The sequence below is a fragment of the Entelurus aequoreus genome, linkage group LG19, assembly GCF_033978785.1.
Source record: "Entelurus aequoreus isolate RoL-2023_Sb linkage group LG19, RoL_Eaeq_v1.1, whole genome shotgun sequence".
Lineage (NCBI taxonomy): Eukaryota > Metazoa > Chordata > Actinopteri > Syngnathiformes > Syngnathidae > Entelurus > Entelurus aequoreus.
Window position 1 is genome coordinate 23457571 of NC_084749.1, and position 15806 is coordinate 23473376.

The 15806-nt window shown below is 35.3% G+C and overlaps 2 protein-coding genes across 2 annotated transcripts in view; one reads left to right on the forward strand and one right to left on the reverse strand.

Annotated features, from left to right (window-relative positions):
• The window catches only part of dazap1 (DAZ associated protein 1), a 76389-nt gene extending 75051 nt beyond the window's left edge, over window positions 1–1338 (reverse strand). The window contains exon 1 of the mRNA XM_062028126.1: window positions 962–1338. The gene's annotated coding sequence lies outside the window, so the exon portion shown is untranslated. The remainder of the gene's footprint in view (window positions 1–961) is intronic.
• gamt (guanidinoacetate N-methyltransferase) lies at window positions 1019–15299 on the forward strand. The gene is made up of 6 exons (XM_062028131.1): window positions 1019–1416; window positions 7750–7895; window positions 7973–8036; window positions 8345–8412; window positions 11167–11277; window positions 15050–15299. The coding sequence occupies exons 1-6, from the start codon at window positions 1239–1241 to the stop codon at window positions 15188–15190; spliced, it is 708 nt and encodes a 235-aa protein (XP_061884115.1). The 5' UTR covers window positions 1019–1238; the 3' UTR covers window positions 15191–15299.
• The last annotated feature ends 507 nt before the right edge of the window (window positions 15300–15806 follow it).

A 15806-nucleotide genomic window follows, 5' to 3' on the forward strand; every position in this document is an offset into this window, starting at 1 on the left:
CTTTTTGTAAAAATAAAATAAAATAAGATAAATAAATAAAAAACATTTTCTTGGATAAAAAAGAAAGTAAAACAATATAAAAATAATTACATAAAAAAGAGTAATTAATGAAAATGTTAGTGGACCAGCAGCCTATACAATCATGTGTGCTTCAGGTACTGTGTCCCTTGCAGATGTGTTGTCTATGTTGTGGGAACCAGAATATTGGTAGCAGAAAGAAATAACCCCTTTTGTGTGAGTGGGTGTGGATGAGTGTGCATGGGGGAGGTTGTTTGGGTTGATGCACTGATTGAAAGTGTATCTTATGTTTTTTCTATGTAGATTTAATTTAAAAAAATAAAAAATAAAAAAAATAATTTATTTTTTTTTTAGAACAGGCCCGCGGGCGACTCATCTGGTCCTTACGGGCGACCTGGTGCCCGCGGGCACCGCGTTGGTAACCCCTGCTCTAAATTAAGTCTTTGTTACTTAGAATATGTTCCCCATACTAAAGTGTTATCAAAAACATATTACTTTGTCTTGAATTTTTTTTAAAAAAATACACATTTATTTTTCACTAAAGAAGGGTTCGATGAATGCGCATATGAAACTGGTGGGGTTCGGTACCTCCAACAAGGTTAAGAACCACTGGACTAGACGTATAAGATTTCATCGGATTTAGCAATTAGGAGTGACAGATTGTTTGGTAAATGTATAGCATGTTCTATATTTTATAGTTATTTGAATGACTCTTACCATAATATAAACCAGGCACGTTCTCAGTTGGTTATTTATGCGTCATATAACATACTGTACACTTATTCAGCCTGTTGTTCACTATTCTTTATTTATTTTAAATTGCCTATCAAATGTATATTCTTGGTGTTGGGTTTTGTCAAATAAATTTCCACAAAAAATGTGAAATAATTTAGCGGTCCTAAAACTTGTAATATTTTAAATATGTGTTATTTGCACAACTCACAATGCTTCATGTGTTCTTGATAGCCCTTGGACCTTTGGTTTGCCTGGTGCTCCCACTGGGAAATGATTGACCAGAGTGAAGCATCTCGCCCAGGAAGACAATCTTGGGCAGAGCGACCACCATCTTCCCTCCGTGCCTTTTTGACCTGACGTCCAACTCCCGCCGCGTCAGCACTGCGAGCCCGATATAAACCCCGGGCTCTCTCTGGCTGCCCTCCTCTCTGTGAACACGCGGTCTAGCCAGCTGTCCCCCGGAAGAGAAAGCAGCACGACACAAAATGAGCGCCGCCGGCCAGCCTATATTCTCCAAGGGAGAGGATTGTAAACCTACATGGCATGACGCCAACGCCGGTTACAATGACGCCGACACGCACCTGGAGATCATGGGCAAGCCCGTGATGGAGCGCTGGGAGACCCCGTACATGCACTCCCTGTCGACGGTCGCTGCCTCCAAAGGTACTCGGCGGCTTCCATTATCGGACAGTTCATCGCCTTAAAATGTAATGCTTGTAAAGTAACTTACTTTAGAATAAAAACTGCTTTCGTTACTTTTCAAACACCAATTGTTCTGTGTAAAATTCTGAAATATGCCGTAATTTCAAAATATACACATGTTGGCATGTTTACCTATCTTATTTGTTGGTTAGCTTCTTTGCTAGCCAATCTCAAAAATATATTTACAAATACGCGTTTATTTACACAAATTATTTATTTATTTGTATACCACATTTGTATTTGTATAGTTATTAATATATGCATATGTATTAATATCATATTGATATTAGGGCTGCAACAACTAAATTAAAATCGATTATAAAAATGGTTGGCAATTAATTTAGTCATCGATTCGATGGATCTATGCGCATGCGCAGAGGCAATTTTTTTTATTTTTTTTTTATAAACCTTTATTTATAAACTGCAACATGTACCAACAGCTGAGAAACAATAATCAAAATAAGTATGGTGCCAGTATGCTGTTTTTTTCCAATAAAATACTGGAGAGGATAGAAATGTAGTTTGTCTCTTTTGTCCGATTATTAATCGATTAATCGAAGTAATAATAAACAGATTAATCGATTATCAAATTAATCGTTAGTTGCAGCCCTAATTGATATATATAAGTTGATGTGAGACAATTCTACTTCCATAGTGATAGAATTGTCTCACATCAACTTATATATATATATATCAATATGATATTAATACATATGCATATATTAATAAATATACATATACAAATAAATAATTTGTATAAATAAACGCGTATTTGTAAATATATTTTTGAAGATTTATTTTGTATGTCACATTTTTATATTTATACATTTTATTTGTATATATTTTCAAATCTCAAAAATGTATTTACAAATACGCGTTTATTTATACAAATGCATTATTTATTTGTATATCACATTTGTATTTGTATATTTATTAATATATGCATATGTATTAATATCATATTGATATATATAAGTATATATATCAATATGATATTAATACATATGCATATATATAAGTATATATATCAATATGATATTAATACATATGCATATATTAATAAATGTACAAATACAAATGTGATATACAAATAAATAATGCATTTGTATAAATAAACGTGTATTTGTAAATATATTTTTGAAGATTTATTTTGTATGTCACATTTTTATATTTATACATTTTATTTGTATATATTTTCAAATCTCCAAAATATATTTACAAATACGCGTTTATTTATACAAATGCATTATTTATTTGTATATCACATTTGTATTTGTACATTTATTAATATATGCATATGTATTAATATCATATTGATATATAAGTTGATGTGAGACAATTCTACTTCCATAGTAAACTCTCTCCTATGTGGGCCGATACTGCGAATTTTGGTATCAATCTGATACCAAGTAAATGTGGTGTTCGCATTAACGACTAGTTGATAAATGCTAATTACCAGGGCTGTCAAATGATTGCGTTTTTAATCAGAATAATCACATTTTGGAATTTGGATTAATTACAGGTGATTACTCTATTGCATGATTAAAGTTGTCGTAAGAAACACCCCAACATTTGTACACAAATGCAATCTCATTTTCTGAATGTAATCCAGGAACATTTTTAAATGTTTTACTTGAATACATGTCATTTTTTGCACAAAACCTGGTAACACTTTAGATAAAAGTTCTTTTAAGCTGTATTTTGGAGTGAAAACTTTTGTACTGATCACTGACCGTATAGCGCTGGGATGTCAAACTCATTTTAGATGGGGGCCACATGGAGAAAAATCTGCTCCCAAGTGGGCCGGACTGGTAAAATCACGGCACGATAATTTAAAAATAAAGACAACTTCAGATTGTTTTCGTTGTTTAAAAATAGAACAAGGATATTCTTAAAATGTACAAATCATAATGTTAGTTGTTTTTTTTACAGTTACATGTTGCGGTTAATAATATTCTATCTTTATTTGTCGTTATTTATACTCTCTGAATAAATTATGTGATAATGTTCATCAGTCAACTCATCGGTGTTAATTTCCATCTATCAAGATAAAAAGTTCATATCAAAATCAAATTACAGGATGTTATTTATGTAGTTTGCTCATTTTCCTCAACTGGTGCACTAACATCATGTGGTTTATTTTTTTTTTACATAAGTAGCATAATCTACAAATAATTGCTACTGCGACATCTAGTGGATACATTTAGAATAGCAATTTCTTTCATTCAAAAATTTCGGCTCATTTTTATACTTGGCAAACTCATCCCACTGGCCGGATAAAACCTGTTTGCAGGCCTGATGCGGCCCGCAGGCCGTACGTTTGACACCCCTGGTATAGCGGTTGAGGCAAAATAAATTGCATGATTAATCTTAGTGTGTTCATAATTAATGCGATAATTTTTTGTGATTAATCACATGTTAACGCGTTAATTTTGACAGCCCTAATAGTTATTAAATATAAAAATGCAACAAATATAGGACAAGCTAACAATATCAGCAAACTAATGCAAGTATTCCATTTTAATACTTATATAATTAGGCAAAAATAAGGTGAAAAATAACTAAACAAAAGCAAAAAGTACTTTCTCGTTCAAACGCTTTGGCTTTTTGGACCATAAGGTCTCTTGTGTCCAAGGAATTATTCCCTGATTTAGAAAAAACACAACACATAAATTAATACATCACATAATGTTTTGTTATTGCTTTCTGGATACATTTTTCAACTGCATTTGATCTATTTCCACACTCACATTTGTTTTTTTACCCTGTAAAGCATCTGCGCCCTATAATATATATTTTTATTATTATTATAAAAATTAAGGCTGTCAAATTGAACGAGCATGCGATTATTCATTTGTCGATGCAGATTAATCACCCACTGTATTTTGAGCGCAAAATACACAAATTAATTAAAGACATTTTATTTTTTATTTGTGTATATTCTGGTAATAAAATTGCATTTGTGTCAAAATATTGGGGTATTTTTCAAAGTTAATTAAAAAAATGTGCAACTAAGTAATTTAATGCGATTAGCCACTTTTTAAGTGTGGATAATCGGATTAAGATATTTAATAATTTGAAAGCTCTAAAAAAATTAACAATGTAACATAATACATAAAAATGTTGTCTGTCAAATTTAACGAATTAACGCTAATCATAGAAAATTAAATCAATAATCATGTATCAATGCAGATTATTCACACAATATATTTTAAGCGTACATGCAATTTTTATTTTAATGAAAAAGCGGTACCTGAAAATACATACAAACCTTGAGATAAAACTGTTACCAAGTTTCAGGCAAATAAATGAATTCAAGAAAAAACATTTAAAAATGTTTGCGTATATTCTGATAATGAAAGTGCATTTGTGTCAAAATATTGGGGTATTTTTTTAAGTTAACTTAAATTGTGTAAGCAAGTAATTTACTGTTATTCATCACAATTAAACACAATTTAAAAGTGTGAATTAATCATTGACAGTCATATAAAAATATCAACAATTATATGAGCAACAAAAACAGATATTTGTGAAAATTGCTATTTCTATTTGATTTCTTGTTTCAAAATAAAATTCAAATAAACCAATTGTTTTTTTTTTTTTATTTATGTATTTATGTGACGGTGCAATAAAACTTTGCTACCCATAAGTAACCGATGTCAAAGTACATAAGACTTCTAGCCACAGGCTAATTTGCAACCTTTGTCCCTGGTTAGGCTTTTAAAGAAAAGTTTAAAACACATACACTTGCCAAATTGACAAATAATTGTCCCCATTTGTCCAGACTACACCCAGTTCTAGTGCTCACACTTCTGACTTTCCTTAAGCCACTTTTTCAGTTTTTGGAGAAAAGTTTAATGTCCGACTGTGACTTTAAACTCCAGTAAATTTCCATTCATGAAAAGAAAATGGAATGACAAAAACATACACTGACTGAGGAGAAGTGAGAAATATCGATTTATGTACTATTGCGACTACCCTAGATACCGCTACTATTGATATTTGAATCTTTTCGCCCAGCCCCTACCCTGTGCAGCACACATGTGAAAGTGAGCTGCATGGTGCTGGGAGACACTCCAGCAGCTGTCACTGTGCTCATGGAGGATGGCGGGGGGGACGAATAACTCATTTCTGCTTTGTGTGAAAAAAGACCCTTACACACTCCCATGTGTGTGTGGGTGTGTCAGTGTGCAGCAACACTTTTTCGTTGTTCTATATTGTCCAATTCCAAGATAGAACATACAAATAAAGAACCGCAACCAACTCAATTGAAATAGCTACCACTCCTACAAATGCTTGAAGGCCAATAAATCTCAAGCCTCTACTTGCATCTATTTTTATATTATTGAAACTCAATAAGCTTTTTAACTGGTGGCCCGGGAATGATACCAGACCAAATGCAAATACTGTAGAGCAGTGTTTTACAACCTTTTTTGAGCGAAGGCACATCTTTTGCGGTGAAAATATCCAGAGGCACACCACCAGCAGAAATAATTAAAAAACGAAACTCAGTTGACAGTAAAAAGTCGTTGTCGCAATTGTTGGATATGACTTCAAACCATAACCAACCATGCCTCACTATAGCTCTTGTCTCAAAGTAGGTGTACTGTCACATCACCCCCTGATTTATTTTGAGTTTTTTTTGCTGTTTTCCTGTGTGTAGTGTTTTAGTTCTTGTCTTGCGCTCCTATTTTGGTGGCATTTTCTCTTTTTTTTGGTATTTTCCTGTAGCAGTTTCATGTCTTCCTTTGAGCGATATTTCCCGCATCTACTTTGTTTTAGCAATCAAGGATATTTCAGTTGTTTTTATCCTCCTTTGTGGGGACATTGTTGATTGTCATGTCATGTTCGGATGTAAATTGTGGACGCCGTCTTTGCTCCACAGTAAGTCTTTGCTGTCGTCCAGCATTCTGTTTTTGTTTACTTTGTAGCCATCAGTTTTCTGCATAGCCTTCCCTAAGCTTCAATGCCTTTTCTTAGGGGCACTCACCTTTTGTTTATTTTTGGTTTAAGCATTACACACCTTTTTACCTGCACACTGCCTCCCGCTGTTTCCGACATCTACAAAGCAATTAGCTACCGGCTGCCACCTACTGATATGGAAGAGTATTACACGGTTACTCTGCCGAGCTCTAGACAGCACCGACACTCAACAACAACACACCATTTGCAGACTATATTTACTGGTTTGCAAAACATATTCTTAACCCAAATAGGTGAAATTAGATAATCTCCCACGGCACACCAGACTGTATCTCACCGCACACTAGTGTGCCGCTGCACAGTGGTTGAAAAACACTGCTGTAGAGCATGGTGGTTCTCCGATGTATACAATATAAGAATTAAAAAAAGTTCGGCCCCCCGGCCCTTGGCTTTCTGGAAATGGGGCCCCCAAACAATGTACCATATTTTCTAGGCTATTGAGGGTACCGGAATTTCAGCCGCAGTCCCCAAATTTTAGAAGAAATAAATATTTTACATATTAACCGCACCGGACTATAAATTCCAGATATATACCGGAACTAAATATTTTGTAAATGTTTATTTACAATTTAATTGTTTCCAAACAGTGCCTGTTCAACGGCAGTAAAACGGCAGATCAAACAAAACAGAAGTCATCATCATGGACCCACTAGCTGCGGAATCTAGCTCTCCAATCAGCTGAACACACTCAATAACTCCACGGTGATGTTTTGGTGAATTTACGAAACTGAAACAATCCAAAAAGAACGCCATTGTAAATTAATACCAACAGACACTTGTAAACGTGTTAGCTAATTTGTTAATGCTAATGACGCTAGCCTGATTACATTTTCATAACACATACAAATATGCATGAAAACACTCCTATAGACATCACACATCGGACGGTTTAGTAAGTATGAATTGTTTTAGTTGTATTGTAAAACTTAAATGTTCCTTGGAGTGATGAATGAGGAATCCTTTCGAGGAGGAACGCTATTCACGGTTTTACTTCCACTTCAAGGCACCAAACAGGAAGTTCATTTTCAACCCGCAGCTTCTGCAGTGAGACAACTCGTCCAAAAGATGGCGCCATAGCACAAACAATAACACACTTTTTGAGTGTCTGTTGGTGTAATATGAAAATTATTTGTTGAATCCAAAACATTATGGCCTTCGGCCAAAAAAAAATCCATAAATTAGCCAAAGCGTTGGAAAAAATAGCGGCTTATGGTCCGGAAAATACGGTAGTTGAATATTCCTGTTGTAGTGCATAAACTGGCAAAATCCTCACAAATTAATTAAACCATCAATTTAAATGTCCTCCACTAGGTGGCCGTGTTCTGGAGATCGGTTTTGGCATGGCCATCGCCGCCACCAAACTGGAGTCGTACCCTATCCAGGAGCACTGGATCGTGGAGTGCAATGACGGTGTCTTTGCCAGACTGGAGAACTGGGCCAAGGTTCAGCCACACAAAGTCAGTAGACCTCCACTTATATGCTTCATGATATAAACACGTGAATATGTGCGAACTGAGTTTTGGTGTTATTGCAGGTTGTCCCCCTCAAAGGCCTGTGGGAGCAGGTTGTACCCACCCTGCCAGATAACCACTTTGACGGTATGAAATGGTGTTGAAATCCACCTCCCATTACAGTTGTACCTCGGTTTTCGTCAGTAACCCATTCTGAAAGGTCGGAGGAAAACCAACTCATACAAAAACCAAAGCTTTAGAAGCTATGTCAATCAAATTAATCTGTTACAGATGCCTAAAAATAAATTTACGATGGCTATTTGTATGAAAACTGAGGTATCACTGTAATTATTCAAGTGAATAATAAGGGTGCATCTGTTGACCTGATGGAAGTAATACTGCAAGAATTAAAATGACAGGGAATGTGTGTACAAGCATCTGCCCCTTGTCTCCAGGTATCCTGTATGACACTTACCCTCTGTCAGAGGACACATGGCACACCCACCAGTTTGACTTCATCAAGGTTGGTCCAGAAACAGCTTAAGGCAGGGGTGTCAAATCCATTTTCAATTAGGGCTGCTTGTAGTAAACAATATATGAATACCAGAAAAAGCCATTTCTGTAGAGTTTTTTCCCCCCAGCATACTCACTTTAACATGCTGGCAAGATAATCCATCCATCCATTTTCTACCGCTTGTCCCTTTCGGGGTTGCGGGGGGTGCTGGAGCCTATCTCAGCTGCATTCGGGCGGAAGGCGGTGTACACCCTGGACAAGTCGCCACCTCATCACAGGACCAATCAAATAACAAATTACATGACTCTTAGGTATATATCTGTAAAATAAGCAAAACTAGCATGCTAACACGGTAGAGTGAAGTAACAAAATACATGACTCTTACGTGTATACCTGCAAAATGAGTGAAAAAAGCTAGTTTGCTAATGTTAGCATGCTAGCATGAGGGTCAAGTAACAAAAATTACTCTTACGTTTATACCTGCAAAATGAGCGAAAAACACTAGTATGCTAATGTTAACATGCTAGCACGAGGGTCAAGTAACAGCAAAATAAACAAAAAAAACTAGCTTTCTAACAAGGTAGAGTGAAGTAGCAAATGATATGACTCTTAAGTGTACACCAGCAAAATGAGTGAAAAAAAGCTAGTATGCTAATGTTAACATGCTAGCACGAGGGTCAAGTAACAGCAAAATAAACAAAAAAAAGCTAGCTTTCTAACAAGGTAGAGTGAAGTAGCAAACTATATGACTCTTAAGTGTATACCAGCAAAATGAGTGAAAAAAAGCTAGTATGCTAATGTTAGCATGCTAGCATGAGAGTCAAGTAACAAAAATTACTTGTGTATACCTGCAAAATGAGCAAAAAAAAGCTAGTATGCTAATGTTAACATGCTAGCATGAGGGTCAAGTAACAAAAATTACTCTTATGTTTATACCTGCAAATTGAGTGAAAAAAGCTACTATGCTAATGTTAACATGCTAGCATGAGGGTCAAGTAACAACGATGACTTAAGTGTATACCTGCAAAATAAACAAAAAAAAAAAGCTAGCTTGCTAACAAGGTAGAGTGAAGTAGCAAACTATATGACTCTTAAAGTGAACACCAGTCAAATCAGTGGTAAAAAAGCTAGTATGCTAATGTTAGCATGAGGGTCCATCATCCATCCGTTTTCTACCGCTTGTCCCTTTCCGGGCCACGGGGGGTGCTGGAGCCTATCTCAGCTGTAACAAAACTGACTGCGAAATAAACAAAAACAAGCTAGCGAGAGGAACCGCAGGTTCGGACATCCGGTCTAACTGTGCTAACAAAATAAAGGTTTTAAAAAAAACACTTACGGTTGTGTAATGTACTTAAAGCACGCATTGATACATTTACAAAATTATGCTTTGCTTTGAAATTAATTCTCAAACTGTGGTATTGTATAGAGATGTCCGATAATATCGGACTGCCGATATTATCGGCCGATAAATGCTTTAAAATGTAATATCGGAAATTATCGGTATCGGTTTCAAAATGATCGGTATCGGTTTCAAAAAGTACAATTTATGACTTTCTAAAACGCTCTCAGGGAGAGCATGTCCCAAATTCCAAGCTGCTGTTTTGAGGCTTGTTAAAAGAACATAATGCACTTTGTGACTTCAATAATAAATATGGCAGTGCCATGTTGGCATTTTTTTCCATAACTTGAGTTGATTTATTTTGGAAAACCTTGTTACATTGTTTAATGCATCCAGCGGGGCATCACAACAAAATTAGGCACAATAATGTGTTAATTCCACGACTGTATATATCGGTATCGGAATTGGTAATTAAGAGTTGGACAATATCGGAATATCGGATATCGGCAAAAAAGCCATTATCGGACATCTCTAGTATTGTACCATTAGTGGTATGCAGGTTCCATCTAGTGGCATGCAAAATAATCACTTGAGTAAAGTACAATGTTTTATTTTTATATATTAAAACTGTGTGTAATGTAACAGTGGCCAAAAATATTAAATATTTGTGTTTAATAAAACCACTGCCTTGTTTTTAATGAATATGTAGGCCTACTACGCTACTGTATTTCAATGTTGGTCATTATGGTGGTACTTTTTTCTGAGGTGGTACTGCATTAAACTACTCGTTAAAACTGTCCAAAGATGTATTGCATCAATAAATGTGGAGATTGCATTTTACATTTTATAAAATGTTATTCATGACACTAAAAGCACACACACGATGGTGGTCAAATAAGAGTAAAAGATTAAAAATGTATGGAAAAAAAATAAAAAACATTTTAAAAACTTGTTTATTCATTACTAATTATGTCTGGTTGTTCTTTTAAATTATTTTTTAAGTTAAGTTTTGGTAGTCCAATATTCATGTTTTTAAATTAATAAATAATTGTGTAATTATCCATAATATCAATGGAAATAATCTTGATTATTATTTTTGCTGTAATTGTCCAGTCCTACTCATGGTGTTATTACACACCTGCCTATGCATTGGATTATATAACTTGCCTTGAAATAATACATCAGGGTGACAAGCAGATACTTAAGTATTTATTTAAATTTTAACAAAAACAATTTTTTGGAATACAGTATGTTTGTTCATGTTTATGTTAAGACATGCAGTTCCATGCTGCAGTACTTGACATTGTGAAAGGATGACATACTTTATTGACGCACATTAATTCTAGGCTTTCGCAGGGTTAAAGTACGCATGGCTGTCAGAAACGAACGTTGGAAGGTCTGAACTGTCTCATGTGTCTCTGCAGGGTCACGCCCACCGGCTGCTGAAGAGCGGCGGCGTGCTCACTTACTGCAACCTGACCTCCTGGGGCGAGCTGCTCAAGACCAAATACGACAACATCGACACCATGTTTGAGGTGGGTCGCGTGAAGTCAGCCGCAATTTAGTGCCGCTGAGACGTCGCCAGCTTTTATAGCCTCCGTCCCCCCGAGCACTTCGGCTCGGGTGCCAAAATATTTGGTCCGGTCCCAGACCCAGTAAAGCAGTTTGAAGGGCGGAGCTAGACATGCTCCTGCCCTTTGATTGGGTAACGGAATGTGGAAAAGCTATAATGCATTCCAACACATGGGTGGATTTATTAGGGGTGTCAAATTATTGCGTTAATTCCAAATTAGCCTTTTTTTTATTGTGTTAATCTACATTTTAATCTTTTTATTTTACTTTTTAGCCATGCAATGGTGAAATGGTGTCACTTCGGGATGTTTTTTTTGACGCATATTAAGCTGACTATACTATTATAACACATGTGTGCATCAATATAGTGATCTATTACATCAGGTGTGTCCAAACTAAGGCCCGCGGGCCAAACGCGCCCGTGAGACGGCACAAGTTCAATAAGCAATATGGTCGGGAGAGGTGTATACAAATAGCCAGTACTCTAATAGCTGCTTTTTCCTCGCCATCTATTGGCCAAGGAAATATACGTATGTACTTGCAGGGACAATGAGCATATCATTTATTTATTTGACCCAATCCAAACAACCATCCCTAGTCATAGTGCAGAAAAAAAATCCACCAACCTGCTCATTGAATTTTGTGAATATTATGAAAAATGTCCAATCAACACACACACAAAAAAATCTAAGTTACACACATTTAAATCCATTACAAGGGATGATGGGTAAAATGCAAAATACTCACTCCACACTTATCCATGTTTGGAGCATTTTAGCTGCTTGATATTTCTGAAACCTTAAGGATTTGATTTGATTTGATTTTTATTAAGGATCCCCATTAGCTGGTTGCCTCAACAACCCACTAGTCTTCCTGGGGTCCACAATTCAATACAATTACAAGTAAAAGCATATAATTATAACTACACAATACAGAAAAAAATAAAAGCATCAATAAAAAAACAAGCAAACAATTTACAGTCACAGAATAATAATTACCATATAAATATAACTACACAATATAAAACCAAACAAATCATCAATGAGCAAACTAATTTAAAAACTCAGATAAAATATTACTCTCTTTTTAAAAACCTGTTTACTTTCAATGCTGGTGAGAATTCGAGGCAGGTTATTCCAGAGCAATAAAGATCTATAAATAAAAGATTTCCGCAAAGCATTCTTCCTGGGACTAGGGAGTACAAAATGCCCCTCACTGGATGCCCTGGTATTGTGATTATGTATAGTGCTACTGTGAACTATTTGGGCCATGAGAAAAGCAGGAGTTTTACTACCGGTTACTGATTTGAACAATATAAGAGTATTAGCCAACAACCTGTTCTGCACTGTTAGCCAGGAAAGAGAAGCATGCATTTGATTCACATTGGTTCTTAGTGAACAACCAAGAACCAGCCTTGCTGCCCTATTCTGGACAATCTGGAGCTTACTGATCTCACCACTTGCAGCAGACGCCCAGACTGTAGAACAATAGTCAATATGACACAAGACTAAACTCTTAACAATTTGACAAAGAAGAGGTGGATCAGCAAAAGCAGCACATTTCCTGGAAATACCAACAGCCCTTCCCATCTTTGTAACTATATCACTGATATGATTTGACCAGGATAGAGTGCAGTCCAGCATCACTCCAAGGAGCTTGGCACTTCTGACCTGTTGAACTGTTGAAATACCTAGCCTCAAATCCAACTTTGGGTCACAAGATAACCCTTGCCTAGTCCCCAATATAATACCTTTTGTTTTTGAGGTGTTAAGGACAAGTCTGTTACATACTGTCCAGTCATGCACAGCTTTTAGTTCCTCACTCAATACTACATTAAGTACACTGCATGATGGTGCAGCATGATATAAGGTTGCATCATCAGCATAAAGAACCAATCTTGCACGCCCGGTAGCCCAAGGTAAATCATTGGTGAATATAGAAAAAAGTAAAGGTCCTAGGCAACTTCCCTGTGGAACACCACAATCCAAACTTCTGCTATTAGACAAGCTGCCATTAAGATACACCTGTTGTGATCTTGAGGACAAATAACTCTGTATCCACATTAAACTTGAAGTATTAAAACCATAACATTTAAGTTTCTCAATTAAAAGAGTGGTCAATCACGTCAAATGCAGCACTAAAATCTAACAGCACAGCTCCAACCAACATAGAATTATCTATAGCATTAAGCCAATCGTCCGTCATTTGTGTAAGAGCCGTGGACGTAGAGGTCATCATGAAAGTAACTTTCACTTACTCTTTATATGTAATTATTAATGACATATCCATTATATTATTATAGTCATAGGTACTCATATATATATATATATATATATATATATATATATATATATATATATATATATATATATATATATATATATATATATATATATATATATATATATATATATATATATATATATATATATATATATATATATATATATATATATATATATATATATATATGTGTATGTGTGTGTGTGTGTGTGTGTATGTGTGTGTGTTAGTTTGCATGCAGGCTTTCGGCCCCCGGAAATTTTTTTTAAGCCCAATGCGTGCCCCCAGCCAAAAAGTTTGGACACCCCTGTATTACATGTACAATGTTGTGTACATTATATTTAAAGTCAGAGCACACTTACATGAAGGAGAATGTTGTTTTAATTGCCCGTGGGTCTCATTAAGTCGCACGCTGACATGTCATCTGGTGGACAAAACGAAACCAAAACATAAAAAGTTTCTTTCGTCATTAAATAAGATGATTCAAATATTAGATAATGTTGCACATTAATGTACGTACATGAGACATATGTGAAGCCAATCCGTTTTTTTTACAAAGTTTAACATGTAATTGTGACAAATATAAACATTTATTTGTAAAAATCAGTTTTTTAAAGCACATTTATAACATGCTAGCGTAGATGGATAGGTATATTTTATTTATTTTATATTATCTGAAGCAGAGGAAATGCAACAAGTTAACATTTTATATTTTTTATTATTATTTAATAATTGTTTAAAAAAGTGTTTTTACTGTTCTTTATATGGAGCTGTTTTTATTTATCTAAAAAAAAGACTGCATCTGTTCAAGCCTGTTAAACAACAAATGACTTCAAATAAATTGAAATAAAGATCTTAATGTAATGAATTGAAATTAAAATATCTCAAGTTGAGGGCTTTTCTCTGCATTTTTAAGGTGAGATTAAAAAAAGATGAATTACAAATCATATTTTTTTCATCGACAGCACTAGGATTTATACCTTTTTTTTAGTTGCTTGTTTGTTCAATAGAACAAATAATAACAGAAAATGACAAATGTTCCTTATCCAAACAATTGATGTTTAAAAAAACAGACGAATAAACAAGCATCCAGTAAGGAAGGGTTTGTTTGAAAAGAGGTTGCATGCGTACTGATTTGTTGTACAAGTAAAGATTCACGTGTCTATATAGGACAGGCATGTCAATGTCAGCAACCACAACCAAAGTCCAGTTTTGATTAGATTTTTTTTAAAGACAACTAAGACTGGTTAGTTTTTAAAAAGGTAAACATTTAACACACTATCAGTTGTTTTTGCGTCTTGCCGTGGATCAATATTGCAAACCGTTGTGTTTTATGATCCCTATTGAGGGTCCATGCAGTGCAGCTTGAAGGTTGTAATTGATAAATGTGGCGGTGGAGGCTGATTACGACGCCTTCTCACCTGACTGAGCGACTCATGTTAATGATTTCAGGAGACCCAGGTGCCTCATCTGCTTGAAGCCGGCTTCAAGAAGGAGAAGATAAGCACTACTACCATGGACATTGTACCTCCCGCTGAATGCAAATACTATTCTTTCCATAAGATGATCACCCCCACCATTATCAAAGAGTAAAGTGAAAAAAAAACTTTTTTTTTTTTTTTTTTACTACTATGTGCCTTCTCCTCTGACTCTCTCTGTGTCGTGAACGATCAGACATCTTTCAATAAAACAAAGTCTACATCAGCTATGATTGTGCCTCTTTTAACAATTCCAGGAAAATCAATAAACGCACATGACATGTTACTTTAGCATCACCAGACATATTTTGTTTCCAATATGTTCACTTACTTAATATTTTTGGTGCTACCCATCTGCACTCACGTGTAAACACATTATAATGGGACTGTGTGAATGTAGCTTGTCGTTCCAACTCGTACATTAGGTGGCACTTTAATTAATCTCTGGTCTGTCAGAGTAATAAGAAGGGCTCTGTGTTGGCAACTTAACAAGTTAATATATATTAATATATATAATAACTATTTTAGGGATTATAAGGCGCACTTACAATCCTCAAAAATTGACAGTGCGCCTTATAACCCATTGCGCCTAATGTACATTTTAATTCTAGTTGTACTTTCCGACCCCAAAGCAAGTGTGGTACATGGTAAATGGGTTATACTTGTTTGCGCTTTTCTAACTTCAAGGTACTCAAAACGCTTTGACACTATTTCCACATTCACCCATTCTC

Bases quoted from the DNA above. Each gene is read 5' to 3' on its own strand.
- gamt (XM_062028131.1), top strand. From the start codon at position 1,239: ATGAGCGCCGCCGGCCAGCCTATATTCTCCAAGGGAGAGGATTGTAAA. The intron at 7,896-7,972 runs GTCAGTAGACCT...GTGTTATTGCAG, and splicing joins CCAAGGTTCAGCCACACAAA to GTTGTCCCCCTCAAAGGCCT. The intron at 8,413-11,166 runs GTTGGTCCAGAA...GTGTCTCTGCAG, and splicing joins ACCAGTTTGACTTCATCAAG to GGTCACGCCCACCGGCTGCT.